Source organism: Tribolium castaneum, chromosome 10 (assembly GCF_031307605.1).
Source record: "Tribolium castaneum strain GA2 chromosome 10, icTriCast1.1, whole genome shotgun sequence".
NCBI lineage: Eukaryota > Metazoa > Arthropoda > Insecta > Coleoptera > Tenebrionidae > Tribolium > Tribolium castaneum.
Genome location: NC_087403.1, coordinates 2,608,400 through 2,631,841, shown reverse-complemented (window position 1 = coordinate 2,631,841; position 23,442 = coordinate 2,608,400). Strand labels below are relative to the sequence as shown.

General features: G+C 36.5%; 1 protein-coding gene across 4 annotated transcripts in view; it reads left to right on the top strand.

The window, feature by feature from the left end:
- Nucleotides 1-23,442, top strand: part of LOC657616 (uncharacterized protein) — a 135,756-nt gene that overhangs the window by 70,858 nt on the left and 41,456 nt on the right. The window contains exon 1 of one of the 4 annotated variants that reach the window (XM_015981075.2): nt 15,025-15,478. The exons of the other annotated variants lie outside the window; for them this stretch is intronic. Coding sequence (XP_015836561.1) covers nt 15,325-15,478 — 154 coding nt within the window. The 5' untranslated portion in view covers nt 15,025-15,324. Of the gene's footprint in view, nt 1-15,024; nt 15,479-23,442 lie in introns of those variants that run through there. 4 annotated transcript variants of the gene reach the window in all.

The following is a 23,442-nucleotide window of genomic DNA, read 5'->3' as shown; positions in this document are numbered from 1 at the left end:
AACCATACACTCAAATCACATCTCGGAAGCGAAACGCTGATTCACAGCAAATCCAATCCGACCATGCACCGGATAACTCAACCTCGTTTATAGAAACCCAATTATTTCGCAAAATTTCTAGTACCCAAAAAAAAACAATAAATTATTGAATGAAAATGATATGATTTTAGCATTTTTTCATTATAATAATCAAAATTTCGTCAAAAAATGGTGTTATTTTTTCCCTTTTTAAGCTAAAAGATTTTGCGAAAGTCTGAAAAATCACAGAACTGAGTCAAAAATGGTTCTACTTTGCGGCCTTGAATATTTTTTTCAATCCAAAAACACATTTTTTTGCAAAATTTTTATAAAAATAGACCGAAAAATCGCTTAATTACGTTCAAAAGTGATAATACATTTTATTCAGATAATCAATTATTTTACAAAATTTCCTCAAAAAATATCAAAATTTCGTTGCAATAAATTGAAAATGTATGTTTTCGAGCGCTCAAGCACGCATTTGGCGTTTTTTGGCAAAGAGGAATCAGCAAATCAGTTCAAATATGATTTTTTTAACTTTTTAGTACGTCGTCGAGTCATAAGAATGTAATAATCAAATACGTTTTTGAGAAAAATTTCGTGCCGCCCCCTTGACTTGATAAATGGTTTGATCTTATATGTCGACAGGCAGGAAACCTAAATTTTTAATAATTATTTACATTTTTTGATAATTATGTTGGACTGCCTCGCCCAGGATTTTTCCACATAGCCGGTGTAATAAAAATTAAATTGAATCGGCGACTCAGGACAGGTGCCGCTGTCAAATGGCGTAGTAATTTTTTGTTTGAATTTATGTTTCAATAAAATTTTGCTGATGATAAGCTGAAGAAACGGTAAAAGGCACAGACAAGTTTAGTGTCGTAAAAATCGAGTTTTAAAATTTTCAGAGCTGCAGCGCATAAATATTACACAGAGCTACAAAGCTAAGTAGAATAATTGATAATTTCAATACGGTTCTATGCGAAGAGAATTTATTTGGAATTATGTAAGTGTGCCGATGTATATATGGGTTAAAAGAAGCCACGAAAAGTACATTGGCAGTCAAAAAGACGATACATCGAAAAGGGAGCATTCACTGCAAATGTGCAGGTGGTATACTGCATCTAAACTAGCATCATCTGCATCGAACGGCATTTTAGATTTTCCTCGGATAACGCAATATAACCATAAACACCATCTCATGATTTTTAAGCAACATTTCGGAATTTCTTTGCAGACTGCGGATTTAACACAAGTAGATATATTAAAAGACGTCAATAAGACGGAACGGGAAACAGAGAAATGTAATTAATACACGAAACGAATCAAGCACTTTTCAGGTGTATATAGAATATTTAAAATCAAATTAATTTTGAATTCCTAAACACAAACAACTAAATTTGTAAATTCCTGCTTTTTAGCTGCTAATCATTGTCTCAGATTTAATTAAAATGTTGTTTGAGAAGTAATAATTCCATCTAATGAAAAGGTCGGTATAATTTAAATTAAATGCAGTATGTTCAGTTCAGGGGAGACACCGGTACGTGTTGCGGACCTGGTTTTTGTCTTTTTTAAACGCTTAATTACACGACTAGACTACAGTTACGCATTTTTTCCTACAACAAAACAAGAACAAACAAGAAAGAAAACTTACAATTACGAGAACAAGTGTTAAAAAAATGGTAATATGAATAATTAAATACAAAGTTTTTTAATTTGTTTATTTCAAAACAGATATTTTTTCAAATTTTTGTGTAAAAAACTGCCAGGCTGTTCAGTTTTTTGAGATTGTAGAGATAAGATGACGATCAATCACTTTTATTGTGTGGCAATGTATTTTTTGTGAATGGGGACGGTGAGGGCAGTTTTGACGTTACTATGCATTGTATGGTCTATTCATGGCAGTTAATCAGTTTTAGTGGGTCGTCATAAAGTGTCCGTGTGCAGGCTAATCTTCCGCAGTCTCTAAGAACGCTTAATAAAACTGTTTCCACTCAGTATTCAGAGCTGGAATACAACGTAATTATTCGGCATCACATGTTACGGAATTAGCAAGGGGTTAACATAGTAGAAGTATGAGCCCGTCTATTAGGCTGGAACATATTAAAGATAATTAGTAATAATTAAAGTTACGTGCTCTGCAAATAAACGCCGAAATTGAACAATAATAAATTCATATCAGAATGAGCAAACAAGAGAGAACGGAGCCACCAGCGTAGCAGCGATAATCTGGCCAGAGAAAATGATGATTTAGCTATCGAATATTTGGGGACGCTTTGCCAATATGGCGATATGGGACAATTGGGTAGCAGCCACGACCATTTACTTTCAGTTAAATCATCGATAGTTAGTGAGCCACCAGAGCTTCAGCTCGACTTGCCGGTTTCGTATAGAGGCTCTCGCAGCTCTTTATAAATATTTAATTATACCTTTCATATATTTTGTTTAATATAAAGGCTAATGTATTCTTGCTGCTTTCCTTCGCTTTTAAAGTAAAGACCCGACAATATCGGGCCCCTGGGCACTTTATATTTTTAAAATTATTTACATAAAATACTCCCTCTTATTTCATTCCGGCTTCAGATTGCTAAAAGGCTCAGCGTTCCCCTAGATTTTTAAAAAGAATCTACTCATAGCGCTCATGTTGAATCAATTAATCTGAAAACATGGCAGCGACATTTTTCGAATCGCAAATCGGCTTTTATATATTTATAGTTTCACTTTAGTTGGGGAAAAATTCGCAGTGAGAGCAAGAGACTGTTTAGCGTATTACTTAGAAAATAATCCCCAAATGTGTCTTGCAAACTTCCTCACATTGCTGGGAACAAACATGCAGACGATTTAGCAGGAAATATATGTAAAAGGTTGTTCGCTTATAACCTGATACTTTTACTGCATTTCAGTAAATAGCATCAACGGTCGCTGCTAACACCTCTCAGGTAACAGGCTAAAGCAAGCACCTAAACCTAAATTAAAGGGAAGTGACATTGGATATAAAATACATGTTTCCATGGCGCATCGAGATCTACCGGTGCGATACTGCACTAAGTAATTCGGAGACGGCACGTTAGCAAAATTGGTTTTGTTTAGCATACCTCCAACATCACGTTGAGGCGGTTGTTCCAGTCGATATTTTTGTTTACAACATCTCTCATCCGCCTCAACCATCAACAAAAATCAAAAAACGTTTCGCAGCTGCCGTTGCAGAAATTACATTACTCCCTCTACACAACTTTAATTCTATGGAACGGCACTCGCATACACGGTTTAGTTTGCATATAATGTTGTTACAACTAGACAAACCTCCAAATACCCATTCGGTTATGTCTCACCACCGCCTTGTCTGCACTTTTCCACCCGTGCATTACGGTCCACATTGATTCATAATTCTCTCGAAAAAATTCAATATTTATTTTAACCGGTTATTTTTCCACGCGTTTGCGCTAAAAAAAACGTACTCTTTTAAAAGGATGTATTATATTTCCAACAATAATTTAACTTTCCTGAAAAACATGCTTTTAAATGTGCAATGTAACTTTAAAATACCCCTAGGTGTATTTTGTATGGAGAACTGAAGCATTTTACATTACGCTAAAGCAAAATATCTGCACGGCTAATTAACAACACCACGGTTGAACATTTACATATAGGATTTTCCAAACAACTCTTTGTTCAACAAATCTGGCTCTAATAAAGCCAGAAATACGTCGAAATTTTATTAAAACCAACGTTATCAGACCATTATCATATTCTAAATATTAATGCGGACGCGTTTTCCGGCGACTGTTGTTTTGTCGTGTTCCTTATGAATAAATAAATAAAAATTATTTGTTCACATAAAAATACTATGCGACACTATAAAACTACGAATTCATCACATTCATTCTACAAGCAAATAATTCATGATTTTCTTTCTCCTCTCTTCACCACTCACATTAAATATTTAGCTTGTTTTATCAACAGCTACGCATTCACAAAAATGTTTATTTTGTCATTTCCTTCTAATTCAGTAATCCTTTTTTATCATTTTTATCGCGCGTCACAACAAAACCAATTTTCTTATTACACTTCTAAACCATAAAAATATTGTTAGTAAATTCAATTTCCATTTGAACAGACACTATTATGCTCAAAAATTTAAGGACATGAGCTCGTCTCACTTTAATAGATTAACCCAATTTTTAACTGTTAATTAACTAAGTGCGCGGTTTTAACTCAAATCATTACGTTTTATCTAATTTTTGTTAAATTTATCCAGATAGTACGTTTCCCCTGTATATTATTATTTCGTTTTTAATTCTGATCCTAAAGGAAGGAGTGCATAAAAATTCCATTAAGTTTTAATGAGCAACTCCGCGAATATCTGTTTTTTGATTAGGCATGTGCAAGTTTTTGATGTGTTTACTTTGGTGAAGTGCAGTCCATCAAAAAATACTTTGGACTTAGTCACTTTGCATTTTGCAGAATATGAAATAACATATTGAACGTTCCTGTAAAGGTTTCCGCCTGTGTGGCAAGTTTATAGTTATTTTTACCAACAATTCACCAAACCCCGAATAAAATAAAATGGCTCGTAATTTGTTACAAATTTGTTCACTGTCAGAAGTGATGAAGAAATTTCTCAAAAGGGCCTTTGGTTATTTTGCTTAAGGTGTTTTCGTAAAGGTTGCATTAACATTGTAAATAAGTATTTAGCCTAAACACAAATGAAATAATAACAAAATTCCCAAAGAGCTGTAACACAACTTGCGAAGTTTCGTAGCAAATTGTGTAAAACCTCCGAGTGTAAAATTTGGGAAAAAGCAAGTCTGGATAAGTATTCAGAATGGGGAATATCCGCAGAGGGCAATATTTCAGCAATACGAATGAAATTAATTTTGGGACAGGAAGTAATTTGGATTAAGTGTAGTAAAACATTTAAATTTGTTGCAGCAAAATTTGAATACGTGCAATAAATAACAGAATGGAAAATAATTAATTTGAACGGAAATGAAATTTTTATTTTGTGTTTATGGTTTCAACAACGATAAATTCCGTTCCGGGATTTTTAGTCAGCGTCCCGATTTGCACAGGATATTATGAAATATGTTGAGAAATTAATAAAGTTGTAATTAATATGGCGATAACATCAACACTTTGCTTGACACATTATTAGGACTGGCGAGTAAAACCCTATTTTAACTGAATGCGCTATATACCACTGTAATGGGCCACCGGAATATATATGTACCACACGCAAAGGTACGAGCAAATTATTAATTACCGAGAAAGGTTCGGACTGGCGAAACCGGGCTTCGGACTCGTGTTTTGCGGTGCGCGCACAAAGAACCGCAAGAACCCGATGGCGTCCGCCAAAAGAACAAAAAGAATAAATTCCACCTAATGTCGTTTGATTAGACAAATCATTTCATTTTTATTTATGATCCGACCATTAAATTATTTCAAAAACTAAGCAGAATCGACCATTTTATTCAGACCAGCCCTTAAACCGGTTCCACTGGTGTCTTATGTGTCCCACGTATGAGAAATTGATAATAAAAATTTAAAAATCGCAGATTTTATTATTATTTTTTTCGGACGTCAGGTGTAAAAAGATGATTGAATTAAAGCAGAAGAGAGTACTTTGGATACATTTATTTGGAGCCAGTGCATGGGCAGAGATTGTAGGTTTGGAGGGATGAAATATTGTTTATGGGGCTTATACGTGAATTATAAAGAAGGGTCAACCTGAGAAAGGAATGCGTTGGATCTTGGTGCAGCATGACATATCCTCTTCCGGTATCCAGTGCAACGACCGGAAGTGAAACATTGCGGTGGAGTGACGCGTACCGCAACATACTATCCCATTAAGTGTAAAACTATGCGTGCTACATCTGCAATGTTATTTGGTGGTGCGTGTCTCTACCAACCCCCTGGGAGCTCCACCCGTCGACATCCCGACCTTGCCTCGCCTTGGTTCCATATTTTTATCACCAGCATTTCATAATCCTCTTGTAAATATTTAAACTAATTCATTACCCCTTAAATAATTAAAAGTCCCCCGCCGGTTACGTGATCATATTTTTAAAATTTTTCTCCAAACCAAGTGCGTACATGTTTCCCTAATTACCACCATTTTTAGTTAATAAATTTGGCCCACCCCGCGCTAATGTAATTAAACAGGACGCGAATTTCCTGCTCCAGTTTCTTCACTTTTGTCCTATTCGCGACATAAAATAAGCAATTATTCCAAGTATTTATATGTGCATGAATTTCCCTCAACATACAACAGATTATGCGAATACATTAACACAACTTCAGTCACGAAATAACCGACACTGGCTATGTTAAACCGTTTATCTCGCTTATTATTTATTACAAAATTTTAAATCTTGATTTCTTTGCACTAAAGAAATTATCGCCCTTACATTTTAATTATTATTATCGATTCCGCCGTCCCTATGCGTACTTTCTCTTCAACTGCAGCGGCGGTGATTAACTTCAAGCCAACCGCCAAACTGTCCTCTCACGTTTTTCCTCCAACACTAAAATACACCCGGAATATTAACCCCGCAGAATGCGTCCGCCCAAATTATCGGATTTTTTAACCCCGGGCGAAATATTATATTATGTATAGACTGACGTGGTTCTTGAACAAATTTAATTTCATTTGCAACCGCGCAAAAAAGGTAACTTGAGTTGTCCTTTTGTCTCCTACAAATTTAAGCGCAGATAAACTGTTCAATTCGGTGCAATTCTCGGAAACCGTAACAAGCAATCAATTCTCGACCGCAGACGATTATAAAAAGCCTAGAACACGGATTCAGGCGCGCTTTGTTGTCTTCCGAAAGGTTACTCAAGGCGTTTCGAAACCCTCGGAAAATATTAAGTTAAGCGAACTTATTTGGATGCTTTAAGTAATTAAAGAATATAGCATATGAAACGGCCTTCAAGTCGTCATTACATTAAACAATAATGCAAAAGTTTTAAAAACAAACTAATTTGTTTGAAACTAATTAAGTTTTTAGGTTTGTTTTAAATGTGATTAAGAAAAACAAACTTGTAAACTGTTTGTCTTTCATTAAAAATCTTTATGAATATTTAAAACATTTTTTAAACTAGTTAATTAACTTCTTTCATTATTTAGCTGTATTTAACTTAACTGTGTGTCATCAAGTCATCACTTGACTTGGCTCACGGATTTTTTGCGTCTTCTTTGAGCGAAAATAAAATGAACAGGGCATACATATTACTTAGGGATAAACACAAATTAAAATCAATTTTTCATTAAATGCCATCCGAGTCGGTTCCGTTTCAATAAAACGCTGAAAGACTGCAAAAAGTCTGTCTTTTATCCTGCATGAACGTGAAGTATATTACTTACAAAATGTTTCACCTAGATGATATAGTACACTAGACATGCTGTAATAATCTAACATGTAAATCTCTGGCTATATTATCTCATATGATTTAAGTTTGCCTTGCCTTCACGTTAAAGGACTGAATTCGAGTCAGACAGTAATTGGAAATTTGTCTTTTTTATTCACAGTATTATCTTTAACTCAAACTGTAAATAAAGCGTGGCTCAATTTTAACCCACCCTGTCTGAAAAACTTTCAAACTAATTTAATCGCCGGATTTCTGACAATAATGAAAAGATTAACGGTAAAATTAATCGCGAGATATTATCGGAAAATGACACGAAATAAAAAACTTTTCACCGTTATTTAATTAGTGTTGGGGTTTAGCCATAAGAATTAATGAAACGGTTGTTTGAAGGAGCAGAATCAGTACATTTACGACAGTATAAGCAAACGAGCCGCTTAATAAAATAATTGGTGACTGAATATTCGGGAAAGCTTATGAGCTACATGGTAATACGTGTACGAAGGAGCGTAACGTAACGTAAAGTACCATACTATAAACTGAGCATGGTAATGAGAAATAATTTTGGACTAAGTACATGGACAAAATGTTGTTTTAGTAGATTAGTTTCGGCACTTATCGAGATGATAACTTTAATTAAACTGGAATTTGTAAAAACTTCCGAATTTTATTTTGGGCATAAATACGTAAGTGCTAGTAGTACAGGATTAATGCAAAACTATAAAATCTTTAATACCTTGCTACGTCATAACTTAGAAATATAAATTTTTACGTTCTCCCCTACATTATAATTTCAGTTAACATATAGCGGGTGTTTGTAAATATAACATTCGGAACAATGGTGTACAAATTGTGTGTACCTGTGTGGAGGTCCTTTCAGGTCCCGGATACTCTACCGCGTGTACATATTCTGAAAGTAGAGCGTTCGTATGTGCTCTTTTCATTCGTATTTACTCAACTGCTTGCACTTTAACACACCTATACATCTTTTGTGTGTTATTGTTTCATTAAAAAATATTTATTTTGTGTGATGGAACGGCCGCGAACGCAAATAGCATATAAATACTTGGCATTTTTTTAAAGCTGATGACAGTTAATTTCAATAGAGCATTGATAGAACGACGATGATAGCGTGTTCAGGAAGTATTGTTTATAATTGTGCAGCCGCTCCAACTGTCCTGGCTCTGCTGCGATGCGTTGTTTATAGATTTGCCCTTTGAACGCATATTCAGCCTGGCATGCAACATCGATCCAACCAGAAAATCCTGAATGACAATCCAAAGCAAATACATATTTTATCATAAGTTTCCGGTTAATATTCAAACAGTGGAGCAATTAATTACAGCATCGTTATCCAGCTTTGTTCGGCAAAAACTCCACTATTGACGTGGAACAACACATACAAATTTACTCTAATTTTAAACGATAACATTAGTGAATCGACTCCTTCCACTCCATGGTGAAGCAACAGAGAAGCACATCTCGACGAGAATCTGATAACACTCATGTCCTAGTTACCTCTCAGCAGTTTAGCTTCATCCTTTCCCACTCTAACGTTGCTAACGGAGCATCCTTTGATCTGTAACAGGTCCTACCTTCTTTAACCTTAAACCCTGCGCTGCTTCGACATCAAACAAATTATCGAAGAGATTCGGTTAAACTTAGATCGCTCCCTACAGCTATCCATCAAGCTGCTCAAAATATAACACTACCAAGCATTTTTCTAAAACAACTGGGCTACCAACGCCAGCCCTTTAATTCTTTACTCGCTCACTACTTAACACTGAAATTTGGGATGCACCCACTCATGTGTAAAAAGACAAAGACATCGATCTCGTGCAAAAAATATTTTTCTCTAATAACCCGAAGGCAACATTTTAACTCACGAATCTTCAATTAATTCAGCTTTTTATCTTTGCTTTTGTGGATAGCATATTCACTGGTTTTTTCAACTTTGCCATTCAATACATGTTTCATCGGCAAAAGTGTTAAATGGTACTGTGAAGCGGTTTCATAGATCAAAGGACACTTACCCGACAAATGTTTGTTTACTAGGGTTGAAAAAATTCAAAAGCATTTTCTCGAACGTTCGACGTATTTGTTGTTGGACTTTAGTTGTTCTCCTGTTCACATATCTATATTATTGTTAAATAAAAGCGTACATTAGTACTTTTAGTCAATATTTATAAAATGGGAAGCGCCTCTAGAAATAAATGATGAGACTAGGTCTTTGTGTGTCTGTTTCGTTTATCTTCTCAAAGTGAATATCAGAATGAGTGAGTTTAATTGAAATTCGATGCATTAAAATGCAGTTTGTAGCAGTCGGCCGTTATAACGTGATCAATTTTTAAAAATCAATTTTGAGGAAGTGGGTTTGACCTTGTGGTGTTTCGGGTTTGCCTCATTTAAACTAACAAACTAAAATGGATAGATGCAATTAGCATTTTTTCATGAGAGCTTGAATGAGGATAAATGAGTACGTAAAGTCAGGACAATGAGGACATACGAGCGAAAGCAACACCAGGCCGGCCTCATACAGGTTTTTATTAACACGCATTAAAGCTCATACGGTGTGCTCTGTTATGATACATTGGCTCATCGATGTTCTTGCCCGACCTAATGGAATATGCCAAATTAGGCTCGTTTTTTAAGAATTACTCCAACGAAAATTTATGGAGAGAGAGGTGAGTAAAAACCGCATAAAATTCGGCCTTAAAACAGGATGAATCCTGAGCGCGTCTTGGAGATACATCTATAAATATCAAATAAAGAAGTATGTAGGTAGATTGAGGACGCAGATGTTGAACGAACGCCGTCTTAGCACAACCAAACGATAAACGTTGGCGTAGACACCTCTCAGATGAAATTGTGAATACGCAGAAACAGAACGACTACAAACATTTACGAAATGCACTCCACAAGCTGCACTATTTACTTAGAGAAGAATGAAACTCAAGCTTTGTATTGATGGAGTTTGATCCTTTGTACAAAGTAGAAATTGACACTCGGCTTTTTACTCAAATTGTGTTCAAACAACTGTTCCTTCCACTCCGGGCAAAACTTTTAATTTTCCTTAAAGCTTATCATTTCGTTTACACTGTAATATCTCACCTCAACTCCCAACCAATAAATGAACAATCATTAAACCTCAACATTTTGCTACACCTATTGTTATTGATTAACTGTCTTTTGATTTTCATTTAACAAAGCAGCTCTAATTGCTGTATCAACTTTTTTAAAAAGCTGTTTTTTATGACATAAAAAATTGAAACAAATTTTTCAATTGCGGAAAACATCAATCCCACACTCGTTTTGTGTAATATTGATATAACTGAAGACTAGCACCACACAATGCAATATTTCCATCACATGCTGAAACCAGAAAATAAAATCTATGATCGTTCCATAACACAAAACTAATTATAATTAATAACATTTATACCATTATTGATAACAATAACAAGTCGACTTTTGTCATTAATTAGTTTATTCCTTTTGTACATTGTGCATTCTAGTTGACATTTGCATCACATTTGACAAGTAAATAAAAATAATAATATTGTTTAAAATAACATAGCTTTGTTCCGTTCTACTCACTGTGTATTTATTATACCTATTTTCTAACAATAACGCTAATTAGAACTGGAAGTGGAGTTAATTAATTTATATCGTCTCTTGATAACGCCAAAGTGCGTACCGTCAACTAGAACACTAAATAAACACATTCCAAATTTTAATTTTACTTAAGGTAATATTTCTGGCAGTGTGTACGAATTTTCTTTGTGTCTGAACAAATTTGCGGTCAAAGTGTGATTCTGCTGAACAATGGCATTCAAGATGTGTAGAACGTGAACCAGCCGTCCTTTAAACATGTTGACTTAGAGGCATCAGACTGCTAGTGTAACGTTGTCAGTTCGTTTAAATATCAAAGGAAGGTGTCATTCTATAATTTACAGATACTGGTTGCTTGCTTTGCCCGAAAGAAAATAATTTAGACGTCGAAAAAGTAGAAAACGCGGTGTAATTATTGGGGGTTATTGTGAGGTATGACGGTCATCGTTCTATGTTTAGTGTAGTGTCCTATAAAACGATATAGGCGTCATTCTGACAGAACATAATCACAACATGATATAACAGTGTCATTAAATGAAAACATAACCACGTGTCAGAGCACTATGTTTCACCTGCACTGCGGAAAATACCGCTACACCAACAATAACTAACGCGAAATGACCATAGTACAATACGTTACATTCAAACGTATCAACCTTAATATTATCCGATGCAGCGTGGGCATAACTCATTCATTTATTCGCCAAAAATAACCAGTTGTTTTGAAAAACTGATTCGAAGACCGGTCTGATAAACCGGAGCGATGAGCAGCTCCGCGGTTAAAAGGTAAAGGGTCAATAAGCACAACGCGAATAATCGAGAAATTTCCACCAAAGTGGCTACATTTATAAGGAAAATGATTTTCCGGCGTGTTATTTGATACATATTTAAATAGCAGCTTGGAGGTGATGACAAACAAATCGGGACCATGCAGGTGCGCTGGCGCCTTCTGCATAATTTACTGACGCTGGACGAAGCAGATTAGATGTGGTTTACCAAGCAATAAGGTGTGTGCCGCATAGCTGGGGTGAAAGCTCGCATATTCTCGTGTAGTAAGCTGAAACTAATGTTTGGCTTGGCCACTGATTGGCAAAGACCTATTCAGGGTTCTTGTTTACCATATACCTTAGCCTTTGAAATAAGAAACCGTAAGCTTATGCGATTAATCGTTCGGCCCGAATTCTAATATTTGTGATAATTCGGTAATTCACCCAGGTAATAAATAAGAGAATGGTTAGCTTGCCGGGTACAGAAGACGTGTCAGCTTTTTAAACAAAATTTCAAATCCATACTTATTTTAAATCCCTATTCATAATTCACCAGTGCTTCTCGCTTTTGTAAAATTTCTTGAAACATGAAATGTTACTTTGATCTTTATTATTTAATCAACACATCGCCAGAAAAATAAATAAATTATAAGGCTGTAAATGAAATATATATTTCGCATTGTACGTTAAATCATCTAGTGTGAATATAAAACGTTGGCTTGTTTTTTGTAGTCACTACGTTGTACAAGCATTTCGTGGGTTGCAAGGATGGTAGTCAGGGACCCGCCATAATTACGTTTGGTTAAAGTTTTGCAAATAATTAAATTTGTCTTTAGCAAGTTGTCATGCATAAGAGAAACTTTTAGTACATGTATATTGAAAATGATGAAAGCAATTACTAATATCCTTAATGAATATCTCAAGTGAATCCTCTTAGAACCGTATCTCCGTTAAGTTGAACCGCTCATACACTGAATTAGAGGATTTTCTTGGTATGGGATAAAAAGCTGCATGCTGACGAACCTGTTAGGTGAAACTGTAACATAAAAAATTCCTCAATTTGAATAGAATTCCGATATAGTTTATCCCTGAGCACTTATCATGCACAGAAGGTTCCAATACCTGCCGAAGTATAGACATTTGAAATTGACATTGCTACGCTAGCAGTGGGCAGAAGGCCTGATTCTGTATTCTGTTTGAACGTAGTAGTAGTGCACCCCTGGCTTTCAGCTCTTGCACAGTCGATCCCAGACCGACGCGCCTACAAAAGCGCACGATAATTACACCCAGTTATTGTGGATGTACGCTCGAGCTGCTACGAAATTGTAAATCATTACATATTTAGGTTCAAATAAATCCCTTTGTTGCAACTTCTGTCGGTGAAATGGACGAAACTGAAGTATTTTCATCTGTATCTATATTTAACTCCCTTATTCATGAGAACAATTTAGTCGTTACCTACAAACCAAAATTAAATCACGCTTACTATCACTACTACTACTATCAATACGTTCATTGACTAATTCTACAGACATACGTTTTAGAAATTGATTTTGTGCGAAAACTATTTCTGGATGTGCACGGAATGTAATTGGAGACGGCAGCTCTCAATAGGTTCATAAATATCTCCTGTGTGGCGTTTTCAAATGAAATGTCATACACTTTCACAAAACTGGAGAACCACACTGCCGCTCATAAAACTGTAACAGCTGAATCGCTAATAGCTAATCTCAAAATCTCAAAAGAAGAATCGTTAAATCCATCATAATTGAACTTCATCTATTAATAGCTTTTCAAAGCAGGATAAACAAACAGTTTTAGACCCCGGACACGTTATATTAAACAACATTGGGCCCAATATAAAAATTGTACACGATTTATCCGTACCTACCTTTGTTATTTTACTATATGATTCTTTAACGTTTCAACCCACTTTGCTGGGCTTGTGCCACAAATACACTGATTCTATTATTGTCTGTTAGACAATCCGCTGACCTTTGAAATGGCTTTAAATGAGTTAAATAAGTTGAAATCAGAGGAAGCCATATTCGGACTATATGGAGGATGCTGCAGGATATCACAATCTATTTTTTGAAGTGTTGTAAGGATGCAGAAAAACTGCTTCCGTTAACAAATTATCTCAGATTCATTCAAACGTTCGATCTCAATTTGCAACAGACCAGTGATAACTGTTCACTGTTAACTGTTCTTGACGTATAGATGATCCTTGAATCATTGAAGAACCAAAAATGCCAACATTGTTCAAGAGAAACTTGTTGGTAAACAAAACAAGAACCAGAACATCAAAAAACTCTAGCGCTTAAAAATGATGAAGACCAGGTGGTACCATGCGCCAGCATCAACTTGCTAGGCCATCATATTCAAGAGACACTACATGTATAAACTATAACTTGATTCCTAATCCTACAATTGAAAAGTTTTTAAAAAAGCTCAGCTGAAATCTTTTTATTTCGCTAGAAGTCACTAGTTGAAATGGCATGTGTTTTTGATGTGTTGTAAATGATGTCCTAAGTCCTCAAAAAAGATTATACCTTGCACCGAAGGTTTCCCTCAGATCCATTCATTCAAAAGAGAAGAATTCTGTTCATGTTTAGTATACAATTATTTATTTTTTTAAACTAACTTTTGTATAATCGTCGAAAGCTCTGCGGTACTCCTATTGGGTTTTAAATGTTTCACTGCAAGGTACGAATTGAGGGGTTGTTTGTGGGTGTATAGGTTGGGGGTGCACAATTATATGGAATGTGGTTAATCGTGTGTCGGTCACCTGTTACGTGGGCACGTATGCGATCGAGCAAGATGACCGCGAAAGGTGAATTTCTGATCAATAGAGGAATAGAATAGAAGACGGTTTAAAGTTGTGGTGAGCAGTAGAAAACGACATCTGTTCTCTCGTCAGTTTTACGTGGATAGGAGCGTGACGTGTGACAGTAAGCGGATTCTGTTCTGTAGCGGATCGAGAGCATGTAATGCTTTGAATGTGACAATGCGGTGGATCAGCCGCTGCGGCAGCGGCACCGGTATCAGCACAATGGTGCGGGGGCAAAGGCCACAAAGGTGCAGGAGCTGCAGGAGAGTCGGGGGTCCGTAAAGACCCTCGCAAGGTCCAGCTATGAGACGCCGGCCCCGTGGTGGCGGCTGAGGGCCGAGGGCTGGGGGCCCCAGCGACTTCGAACGGTTGGGGAGACGCGCGCGCCATCCGGAGGCAGGCAAGTGGCGCGCAGGAAAGCGCCGCCGCCGGGCCGCAGTTGGCAGTTGGAGTCGGCCGCCGCTCGCGATAACACGGCCAGTGTAGCGTCTACTCCGCGCCCTCGCCCTACCACCCCCGACGACGGCATGAGACGAGCGCGCGGCTTCCAGTCTTCGAGTTGCGGGCCACGCGGCTGAGCGCGTCCGCCACCGGACACTTAGTGGACACATCATGTCGATCTAGATCAGATAGTGCAACACTTCAGTGAGATTTCGTACCTGCAGACCATAGAGTTATACACATATTTTAGTAGAAAGTAGCCAATAGCCAAGAGCCTTTGGCTCCGGGAAGATGCTGACCATGTCGACACTTATGATGCCGGCTCCGGCCATGACCACCATGTCCACGCCAGCACCTCTGCCGGTTCCTGCCAAACTGGAAACCACCACCAAGCTAACAACTGTTAATCAAAACTCAAACACCCCTTCCTCTAACAACAAAGCAGGTAGGTTGGCTCGCCTACATGTGCTTGGAAGAGTTGCCGAGACTTTGTTCATTCCTGCCACCGCAGTTTATGTCTCCTGAGGAGCAAATTGTCGCGCACTTAATATGACGCTATACAACATATCGCGCGCACGACGTGTCCGCGGCGCGACAGGTTCCTTGAGACACGCCGCAGATTACGTCTGTGCTCCGTCTAGACACCTGCAACACGCTGTCTTCTATTCTGTTCATCTAAATCAGTCGGTCGACTCGAGCCCTGACCTATCGATGTATTAACTCTGATCTCACGCGCTCTTCCGCAATTCATCAATGTTAAATGTAGCTGTCGACGTACTAGGGTCAAAAGCGTAAAATGTTTACGACTTGTTTTCACTGGATGTGATTTATTCATTAGATTACAACCACAAGTTTCCAACGAAATGCACTTCCACAATTTCATGGGTTCTTTCTTTTCTTTTAGATTCTTTACTTTACCGCCGAGCAGATTTAAAATCCTTTATCCTTTCAAGCAACCCCTACTTACATCCAAAACAAAGCTCCTCAAATATTTCATAAAGCCGTATTAACGAAATTTCTAATTCTGTGATAAACGACATTCTATTACGGTCGCTCGCTATTTTCTTCCTTCAAACCCATAACGTACGTGCACTGAGCTGCAACTTACCGAATTACGACAAACAGCGACAGGGTGGGACGAGACGCGCATTTGATACTGCTAGATAAGCCCAACTCAGATCTCTAGACGAAAACGGACCGACAAACTCGGAGCAAAATTGAGGCCCAGGGCCATCATTAGCCCACTCACTCCCTGGTACCGTGTATGATGTCTCTCCCTTGATCTTCATTCCATTACCCGCCGGATACCTTAACTTACATACGTACCCACAATAGTGGCTAATCCGCAAAATCAACGAAAAATTTATCATGAAACTGGATAAAAGCGGAAACTGTCAAGTGACGAACATATAGCATGTTGCGGACTTCAGGGTTACTCGTCGTTGTCGCAATCCCAAGACAATATTTCAAAGGGGTCAGACGTGCAGTTATATAAACTTGCCTCGGGCCTCTAACAACCGAATTATAATTTGACCCGTCTCCGAAACTAGAAATTTTAATTATCTGCAGAAAAACCACTACATACAATATGAACTTTCCTCAAGGAAGGAATCTTGTTCAAGGTAAAAGTAAATAGATATCGCTGTTGCTCCCGGCATTCGTATAACCTAGGGAGTTATTTTCTAATGCAACTTGCATTCGCCACATTGCCCAATATGCTCTTTCTAGTTTAAAACTCAACCAAACTGCCACCGCGCTCCATTCATTACAAACAAAAAACCAACGATTTTGTAAATCACACTCAACACGAAACCTCTCGCGGAGAAATCATTTTTCTTAACTGATCCCGCAGTTCCAGAGCATATAATTTTTTAATTTCATCCACGAATTTTTCATGCAATTATTTTCCCAAGAAAACGACGCCCGCAACGCTCTAGTTTTTGCATTTGGAATTTGCATCCCGGGAACTAGATCTAGGTAAATTGCAGAATTTGCAGTTTGCCAAATGTTTTTAAATGATTAATATGAATTCAATATTAAATCGCGCTGTCACAAGAAGCGTCTAAAAATGTCTACTCCTTTTTTGCTTTTGCTATTACTAGTAATTGAAACAAATCGCTCTTTGTTCGGCTTCCATTAAAATTGACGTCACTTTCACATGTGGTCTGACAATGCAGGCTTCATCTTTGATATGAAGGTGGGGCAGCATCCGGGGAACCTCTGTCATGTGCGTGCATTGCAGAGCGGGAGCCATTAGACAATTAGATAGGTGTGATACAAGCCAGTATCTGCCCAAGTGCACCAGGACATGAATATTAATGCAGGCCATCGTTTGGGACTTGTAAACCCATTTAGTCCGCTTCACCTTTTCTTTTTTTATATAATACACGACCCACGTTCTTTTAATTAGTTGCCTTCAACTCAACATGTACACATTATCTTATTTAATTTTATTTTAATTTCGTACTTTTGTTTTTGTAATAGTACACAGAGGTAATTGAGTGGCATAATTAGCTGCTCTCTGGGCGAGTTTAATTTAAACAATGTGTTGAATACAGCTCAAATAATGAAATAATGCAACAATAGAAATCAATATTACCGCATGCATTATACATGTATTATACGTTTGATTCTTTCTGAAACTACGAGTTGCTTTGTTTAAGCATGATTTCTATATTAATAATTGAGTGACTAAACAACTGCATCTTCGAGTAATTACCGTAGTCCCGCTATCCGGGAAATTGTTGTCTTGTTGAATACATCAGCTGGGCCAACGAAGACAAAAAATCCACTCCAATGATGTCTCTTAATTAACGCAAATAGAAGCTTTGATATTTGACGTGGCAGCGAACAGAATTAAAAGCGACAAGTGGAGTATTTATTTATTTATTCATCCTCTATCGTCAAAGTTTAGTGATCATAAAAGTATAAAACCGGCGCTGATATCAAAGTCGTAGACCCCCGCCACCCAAACTGTGTTATTAACTCCCGATATGTCACAAAGCTAGGAATTATATTAACGATTATATCAATATCACAACCGTAACGTACATCAAAGTCAGGAAAAAGGACTAACAATCCTGGAATGCTGTTGGCACTCAACGGTTTGAGTTCCTAACTAGACGAGAAGAGAACCGATTGAACGGTTGCAGACTGAGACCACTGCTCAAAACAGTTCGTGCCAAACACGTTTCAGCACGACTGAAGTTTATGCGACCGAGAAATCTGACGGCTGAATTTATTGCTCACCGGAATATAATATTTGATGTGAACGCAGCACTGTGCCCGCAATAATAATTATCGTTTGCCGAGCAAATATTGATTTACACGAAATATCCACTAATCAACATAGCTACTTGCTGAGTTCACTTTATAAACGCTTTTTTTCTAATTCATTTCATTTACTTTTTAAACACATTTTCCATCCAGCCAAAACAACACTACGTCGGCATTTCAAAAAATTTGCCCGGCGCCTCCACCATAATTCCATTTATTTAACTCGATATCGATCGGTGATGTAGTAATTAAATAAAAATTAGTCTTGTCGCCTAATTAATTACAATTAAGAATTTAAAGGTTAATAGCCAACCCGAACAAAGGTCACCGTATCTGCATTTTTGTCAACTTTTCTCCATAAACCTTTACGAAATCAGTGAAAAATCAAATCTATTCCATTTTATTGCTTTTCCGTTACTACAATAGATCAGTTCACAATTTATTGTTTTAATGATAAAAATTACCACTAGATATTGGATGCTATCTTTTTGTCGATAAAAAACAAAGTGATGATTTTGAACATTCTTGAATGGAAAAGCGCAACTGCGCTTTATATGACAACAGTTTCAAATGAATTGAGTCGTGGATCGTTGTTATTCGTTGCGTGCAATAACTTATTGATTATTTTTGTGACTTTGTTTTGATATAATTAATGACAAACTTGCAAAACTATCTTCGGGAAGATTAACAAGGCAAAGCCGAAGCGAGGTATGAATAGCGATTCTTTCAGCTGGCAGAGAACTAAACAAGTTTTAATGAAAGGTTGACTTGATACAGAGAATGCAAATTGTGAATGGTTTTTAAATTTTTAATTAAAAAATGTTGTATCAGTTTTTCTTAAATTTGTTGGCATATCGACATCAAAAACAAAATTAAAGAAAAATTTAGATAATAAAACTGTAGAAACGTGACAGGAAAAATATTATTCGGAATGATATCGTACTACCTAATATTAGGAATAAAGTGAGAAATAAGAAAAGAAGTATCTACCGTTATTAATATATTGAGTTGACGTTATCAAATTCAGAACTCAAGGAATTTTAATAAAATGCGATTTATTAATGACAATATCAGATGTTTGAAACACGAATAAATTTCAAGCTCCTTTGGGCATTCAAAGCAACTTAAAGGTATTTTGAAATTACAGTTTATTAAAATTATTTTTTCCCAGATGCTCGATTCTGTAATATTTGACTGTGTGTGAGGAAGTTCACTAATTACGTCTTCAAATAGTTCCGGGACATGAATGGAACGCATCTGCGTTCGCAAAAGTCGATTTGAAAAAGTTACGATTTGCAGATTAAGTAAAGAAGAAACAAAGTTTCATTTTCTTTGTAAGCATCTTTTAAAAGTATAATGTAATTAGAATAATTGAAAGAATCAAAGTTTGAAAAACTGTCTCAAGGGTCGTTTTATTTTTGTTTCCGAAAACATTTATGTTCGGATTAGATCAACATTAAGGTAAAAAGTGAGACACTGAAAGAAAAACACTATTGGTAATGTATGAGACGATTCAAATCCAAGTCAACATAAAAGTGGTAATGCTAGCTTTAGCAAATATGGCGGGTGTTGGAAAGCTGAAGCACTTAATTGACTTGTGGGAGAGTAGCGATTGCATTATTACTGCCCGTTTAATGAAAAGGTTATCATGTTATTATTAGCCTCGTATCAGTTCCAATCGAAATATTTGCTCAACCAATTTTTCAAGTTGAACAGTTTGCTAGTTTAAGTTCTGTTAATTATATAAATGCTAAGTAAATAATCTAATTACGTATTTATTAAACACGTAATGACCTACATTAACAAACTGTATCGAATCAGTGAACTTCAAACAGACGCTGCTAAATTTATTAGTTTGTTTTGGCGTTAGTTGCAAGTGTTGGTAAATAGCAAGGGAGACAGAATTTAGCATAAGATCGTAGTCGAGATTACGGTGATTTATAAATTAATCCCGCATTCTTAATTTTTTCACGGTTTTGTTTCGCATGTTTCTATTGATATTTCTTCACATGCAAAGTTGGTGTTGTTCCCCGTTTGTCGTTTGTGTAAAGCGGCAAAGTTCTTTGTTGCTAGTAAATTAGGTTTGGTGGTAATAATTCAAGTAAGTGACGTTCAGGAATATTTAACAATATATCAATCGTTCCAATGGACTTAGTTGTCGTTGTCGTGTTCGTACATTATGTCTCCAGCGAGCTTTATTGGGATTATAGGCAACAATAGATAGTGACATGCATGACCGCAATGTCCTGTCAGCGGGTTAAAAATATGTAAACAAAGCGGCCGCGTTTAACTCTAATTTACTTGAAACGTTGCATTAAAAAAATTAATAGTGCATTAAGCGAAAAATGAAATAGAAGGGAAATTAATTGAGAATTGGGTCAGTCGAGATGAAATTTTTACTTCACATTAGTTAAAGTGGCAATATCTTGTCGCGTTTTATTAAATATGAAGTGTTTTGTGTTTGTCGGAGACTCCGAGTCTGAGAAATATAGAGGGCAATGTGTGTATTGTTGCTGGCATAGTTTCTTAAAACAAAAATACAATAAAACACCCTTGCTCCATGCATATTTAACGGGCTTGTTTAATTACCTTATGAATATTACAGTTTTTCTTATCTTTAATTATATATGCGACATCAAATGCAAAATTTACCACCGCGGACGGCTGTAAATTACGAGATAATGCTGCAGATATCTCATGGTGCATTACGATTGACTGATTGCCCACCAAAACAAACTCCACTATTTAACAGATTTCTCCCTTTTGATTTATTTATATGTGATAAGCTGATAAGGCCGTAATGCCAAATGTCACGACAAACATGCTGATTCAACTAAGATCACTACCTTGGTCGACCTTGGCGGTCACACGATCACGTTGTGTAAAACTGACTAAAATCTCGGTCCCTCATGGAAATTTATTCTTACAATACGCTCTACATGTGTCCTATTAACAGAAAAACATCAACCACAGTCAAACACTGTTTTGTTTTTAAATAATGAGTGTTCATCGCGATTTTGTTGTCGCTGAAAATTAAACTGGCAATATTGATCAGCAAGTTAAACGAGTTCACTAAAATGATGTTTGTTGGCAATCACGGTTATTGTCTTTTTGTACCACAATCGGTGACTTGAATTACATTTTCTATTACCACCACGTGGTAGTCAGACGCGAGGAAGGATAGTGATTTAGTGAAAGCAAAGTGATGCAAATTATGTTAGTGACAGACAGGCAAAATGTCCCAGAACAGGATTTCATTATATCCTTTGAAAGCTCTTATAAGTTGGCAACTAGTACGTTAATTAATTATTAGAGAATAGTTACAGAAGCGTCGGTCGATCGCATTCCTCACAACACAGCCTCAGCATGTCCCTAATACAGCGCAAAATTTCTTGCAGGAATCGACCAATCTTGCGCGCCTCGTGTTCAGTTAGGGTTTTTTGTTCGTTAAAAGCTTTAATAATTTACTCGGATTGACTAAAACGTTTCATAAATAATAACTTGCTAATTAACAATCTCATTATTTTGTACAATTTTCCTCGGTTATCTCGCTAATCTTTGAAAGAAGGCTAGAGTAGTTTGGTTACGCCGTTAATAATCTAATGGGAATGGCAGATCGGTTTTGGGTTTTCTCTAATCGTGATTATAAAATACGCGAGCGTTGATAATGCGATGAAATATTTGAACAGACGCATACGTTCTTGTAAGTTCCTGATATATGAAGTCATGAATACCTACTTTCCCTACCACTATATTTGTTTAGGTCCGTATGATAAATTTGATATTTATTTCTTGGCGCGCTTTCGGCTTTTACTTCATATTTAAAATAAACAAGTTGGGATAGGGTTGTATGTATATTGCGCAGATAATCCATGTGGGTGAAACCGTTGAATACCGCTGGAACAATATAACATTGACTAGAGAAACCAAAGTGAAATTTATGACCCCGTATGATGATAAAGCCGACTGCCTTAATGTTAGGTAAATTCAAGCATAAGCGCGTTTGCCCTGCGTCTGACGTTAACATTTTAAAAGAAGCGTCGCTACCACAAAGGACAATGTTATCTCTTTGAGGCAAAAATAAATTCAAGACAAAATGTTTTAAGGATATCCAGCGGAAACCAAAAATATTATTACAATATTATTATTCGTCGGATCCCAAATTCCTCGTCCCAGATTATTACAAACTTCCATCAAACGCCAGCTTAAAGAAATACAAATGCTCCGTTCAGATTTAAACCTCTCACTCCACCCAACATATCCTGAAGATTAACATTCAACTGTTGAGTCAAAATCTCCTAAGCGAAATTGCAACCAAATCCACACGCAAATGAAAAAATTATTTTATCTACGACAAACAACTAAACTTCAAAGGTTCGCTCTAAATAAATAACAGGTTTTCCAAATAATATATTAAATATTAATAAAATATGATAAAATGTAAATTTGAATTTATTTAGCTTCTATGGACTATTTAAAACGCAGTAATGATACTTTTTGATTGCATAAACATTATAACATTGAGTAATGTTTACATAAATGTTTGTTAATGTTCAGCAAATAATAATGTACATACGGCTTCATTATGCGTACATATCTGCGGTTACAAACAGACGTTTTTTTAAATTAGCTTGCTTTCCGGGTACGCAATTTGCAACATGACCCTCTTATTTGGAACAACTATTAGTAACTATAAAAATACATTAAAAGCATTTTCAAACAACATGCAACCGATGCTCTGCACTCACATAACTCATTGCAACTTGAAATACAGGAAACTAACTATTTGTGCAACAGACAGTTCATTTAAAGGTAGTTATTATGAGAAAATTTACTTCACAGTTCTTAGGAACAAGAGTTTACTTTGTGTCTGTTTGTTTCTGGACATGGCTAAAATGTATTTCAAGTGCAGTTTGACTGTGCACTGCACTAACCAGTTATTAAGAAAAACCGACACAGAAGAACTTGCAATAACTCAACGCAAACAATTGCTATACCGGCCACAACCGTCCTCATTCAAATATTTAACATTTATCGCTACTGAACTAACAGAACCTTAAAATAGGACTCGCCAAACGTATTTGTCTACGTCGAAAACAGCTCACCACTTTGCCTGTGTTGTAATATTCATAT